The 4308-nt window shown below is 35.2% G+C and overlaps 1 protein-coding gene across 1 annotated transcript in view; it reads left to right on the top strand.

Moving 5' to 3' along the window:
• LOC111370937 (cullin-4-like) overlaps positions 1-4081 on the top strand; it is a 9586-nt gene extending 5505 nt beyond the window's left edge. The window contains exons 7-17 of the mRNA XM_022992843.1: positions 287-412; positions 616-717; positions 796-849; positions 2268-2374; positions 2481-2541; positions 2636-2767; positions 2893-3030; positions 3119-3199; positions 3285-3365; positions 3482-3562; positions 3656-4081. Coding sequence (XP_022848611.1) covers positions 287-412; positions 616-717; positions 796-849; positions 2268-2374; positions 2481-2541; positions 2636-2767; positions 2893-3030; positions 3119-3199; positions 3285-3365; positions 3482-3562; positions 3656-3769 — 1077 coding nt within the window. The 3' untranslated portion in view covers positions 3770-4081. The remainder of the gene's footprint in view (positions 1-286; positions 413-615; positions 718-795; positions 850-2267; positions 2375-2480; positions 2542-2635; positions 2768-2892; positions 3031-3118; positions 3200-3284; positions 3366-3481; positions 3563-3655) is intronic.
• Positions 4082-4308: the final 227 nt, after the last annotated feature.

Here is a 4308-nt window from a genome sequence, read left to right on the forward strand (position 1 = left end):
ATATATAAGTAGGCGAGTAACTATTGCTATGGACTCTGCATCTGTAAAAGGACATCTAGCTTGACATTTTAGGTTGTTTTGCAGATGGGGGGATAAATTATTAGTTAGGTAATTTTTAGTTTTAATTGAATGATGTAGCTATGGATTCCGTGATTCTTGTTGTTTCTCAATCCCAGAGTGTACCTTAGTTACATCCTTGTCCACCATCAGCATGTCAATTGGACGTGATCTTTATTTATATTTTAATTGATCATATTTGATGGCCTAAAGTGGCGTTATGTTCCAGAATCGACCTGCTGAGCTAATTGCCAAGTTTGTGGATGAGAAGCTTCGTGCTGGAAACAAGGGTACATCAGAGGAGGAATTGGAGGGCACACTGGATAAAGTCTTGGTTTTGTTCAGATTTATACAGGTAACATGGGTGTACTATTATTTAACCTCAACTTATATTTTTTTAATTGAAAAATAGAAAAAGACAGAAAAAGGAAAGAATAAGAAGGCAATGTCTATAACTGACAGCATTGATACTGGAACTTGTTGATCATATTTTAATTTTGCAGCCTAATTGGCCATCAAATATATCTAAAATTCAAGTCTGTTCGTTTACTCATTTAGGGTAAGGATGTATTTGAAGCATTCTATAAGAAAGATCTGGCAAAAAGGCTCTTGTTGGGTAAGAGTGCCAGTATTGATGCAGAGAAGTCCATGATTACCAAGGTATAAATTCTATTATTCCCCAAATTCCACCAAAACTTTTAGCCTCTATGCTCGTGCTCACTTACATCTTTATTACAGTTGAAAACTGAGTGCGGCAGCCAATTTACCAATAAACTTGAAGGAATGTTCAAGGTGTGTAACATTGTTAAAAATGACTGTGTGGTGTACTTGTCATTTCTTATAATGTAATACTGTACTACACCAAATTCACTCTTATTTCAAATGGTTTTAAGTGTCTGATGTATCTTGTTCCCTCTAGTTGCAGAGTTTGTTACACTCTCGTTGAACTGAATATCATCTCTTACAGCACATCATTTAACTATAAATTATAGGATGTCTCTTGATCAAAGGATTTATATTGGTTTCTTTTTTCTGAAGTTGTAAAATACGTTAGGAGATTACTAGTGGACCTTAGTTTACAACTTTTGATTTGTCTTGCTGAATAAATTCAAACTCTACTGTCATTTTCATCTGATGAGAAGCCATATACAAGCAGTTAACAAAGAGAGACAAAATTAAATCCTGTGATCCTGTCAAAGCCATCAATAAATCCATCCAAGACTCAATATTATCATTTCGCTAGAGTTTGACATTATTAATTAAATGATCTTGAGAACTTTACTCCAGGATATTGAATTGTGATCACAGTAACAAATTGAGCCTTATTCCCGAACTAGGAGTCAACTACAGGAATTGTTTTTTGCTGTTTCGTTGGGTGTATACTTACTTTTACTTGAAGATCTAATGCAACGTATTCTTCTTAACCACAATAAGCTATGTTTTTTTAATCCTACCTCTTCCTTTTCTAACTTGCTCTACTAAGAAGGCTACACTCTTGTGAATGTGCGATTTTTTGGATCTACATGACATATCCCAACTGCTCAAGTCATCCCTCACAATATATGATAAATTGATGCTCTCCCCATTGTTGACTTATATCCTCGTTTCTTATCTTATCCATTCTAGTATGGCCACACATCTATCTTAACATTCTTGTTTCTGCTGCTGTTTATCTAATGAATATTGTCCTTTAATTGTTAAACACTGTACTAATAACTGTTTGGCTAAAAAACCTTTTTATGTTAATGGGGATCTTCCATGTCTCACTTTTCTATTTCATCCAACCGCTCTAATTCTATACATGCATCATTTTCAAGTCCTCTTTCTTGTCAATGTTAATTATCAAACCTCAATAATACCTACAATCACTAACACAGTGATCATATATAGCCCCTGTTTGGGCTCCATTAAAATGAGATTTTGGGCGAAAATGTGTTCTGAAATATTTAATTTTTTTGGAAAATACGTAGTTGAAAAATAAGGAAAAGTTTTGGATTTACGTTTAACTTTATTTTATGGGAGAATGTGTCGCTGAAAATGAGTTTCGAAAAAATATATTTTTGTAAAAATGGAGCCCAAACATGAAGATAATGATACTAAATTCTTCACAATTTGCCTACTACATTTTACTCTCGTGACTTTTCCATCATACATAGGTTTAAATCGATATATCTGAAAGAAATTCCATATATCTTGTTTCTTTTCTCCAGGATATTGAATTGTCAAAAGAGATTAATGAATCGTTCAAGCAATCGTCCCAAGCAAGGACGAAACTCCCATCAGGAATCGAGATGAGTGTCCACGTCTTAACAACAGGGTTGGTGGAAACCCTTCATTACTTTTTAAATTGCTCTCAAGCTTACATAATTTTAGCTTGTACGAGTTTTCTGAGGAATAAATGTCATATATTTAATTGGCTGCAGGTATTGGCCAACATATCCTCCCATGGATGTTCGGCTACCCCATGAACTAAACATGTATCAGGTTTGTCACAAGCTTGAGCATTTTCACAACCAAGTTTATGTCATGCATACAATTTCATAAGATAATCCATGTTGTTACTGCAATTACCTTGCAGGATATTTTTAAAGAGTTCTATCTAAGCAAGTACAGTGGGAGGCGGTTAATGTGGCAAAACTCATTGGGTCAATGTGTGCTGAAATCTGAATTTCCTAAAGGTAAAAAGGAGCTGGCAGTTTCTCTATTTCAGGTTGGTTATATTTCAGTCATGGTTGCTTTGTCTGTTTATAAATCTCTGCTTTTATGTTTAATATGTCGTGGTAACGAATCTAAATGTTTCTGCATCTTAAAGCATCTGTCTGTTAATTTGCCCAGGCTGTCGTGTTGATGCTGTTTAATGATGCACAAAAGCTCAGCTTCCAAGATATTAAAGAATCCACTGGCATTGAAGATAAAGAGCTGAGGAGGACTTTGCAATCCCTTGCATGTGGAAAATTTCGTGTTCTTCAGAAAGTGAGTGGTCATTGTCGCACCAAATTTTATCAAGCCCTTTGAATGATTGCAAATAATTCTCACTTGCAAGAAATGATTGTCCTTGCAGATTCCCAAGGGGAGAGACGTGGAGGATAATGACTCCTTTGAGTTCAATGATCAATTCACTGCGCCTCTGTATCGTATAAAGGTAACCTGGTTTTATATTATTATTACTTTCATTTAAATGAATCTCACCATGTAATGTTGGAGCTAAGTTTACTTGATATGAGCAGGTAAATGCCATTCAGATGAAGGAAACAGTCGAGGAGAACACGAGCACCACGGAAAGGGTGTTCCAAGACCGTCAATACCAGGTTTATTTGAGACATCCTATAACATTCTTGAAAATTCTATAACAAAACTTTCGGAATTCCTTTATTTGTTTTTGCAGTCAACACTAATTTTGTTTACGGTGCAACTGTTGGAGCAGGTTGATGCTGCTATTGTTCGGATAATGAAAACTAGAAAAGTTCTTAGTCATACACTCTTAATAACTGAACTCTTTCAGCAGGTATGGATATGAAATCAATTTCTTGTGCCGTTACTAATTGTTTTGTGCTTTATGCAAATTAGAAATGAATATCATCTTACTTTTGTGAAACAGCTCAAGTTTCCTATAAAACCGACTGACTTGAAGAAAAGGATTGAGAGCCTCATCGACCGGGAGTATATGGAACGTGACAAACATAACCCTCAGATATACAACTATCTTGCTTGAACAAATCACAATATAGTCCCATTTTTCCTTGCAAATGCCTTGGGGAAGGAAATCTGTGTCCTCATGAAGTGGCTGGCAGTTTTATTGTGTACAGGAAATTATAGTTGTTATTTTACCTTTTTGTTGCAACTTTGACTGTAACTGTAAAGTGCATTTATCATTTTAAATTCTGTCCCTATATCATATAGCACATGAAATGAGTGGATGGATTATCTAATTGTGCTTATAGAACATGAAATGTTTGGGGCTGTGAGCTGTATTGATGGTCATGTTTTTATGACGTGTCAAATGGATAATTGTGGTCATTGGCAAGATTGTGATGCAATGGATAGAGTCGTTAAAGTTCATTGAACTGTACAAGATCAAGAATTCGCTTGTCGTCCCAGATTTTGAAAGGCCAAAACCCGTCGAAAATGTTAGTTGGGAAAATACGGACAAATAGCAATATGGCAATGAAGAGTCAATAGCTGAACATCCTGTCTGGGCTCTATGTTAATACGTTTTTTCTCTTGACATATTTTTTAATAAAATAATGTTAT

The sequence above is a fragment of the Olea europaea genome, chromosome 21 (genome assembly GCF_002742605.1).
Source record: "Olea europaea var. sylvestris chromosome 21, O_europaea_v1, whole genome shotgun sequence".
Taxonomy (NCBI): domain Eukaryota; kingdom Viridiplantae; phylum Streptophyta; class Magnoliopsida; order Lamiales; family Oleaceae; genus Olea; species Olea europaea.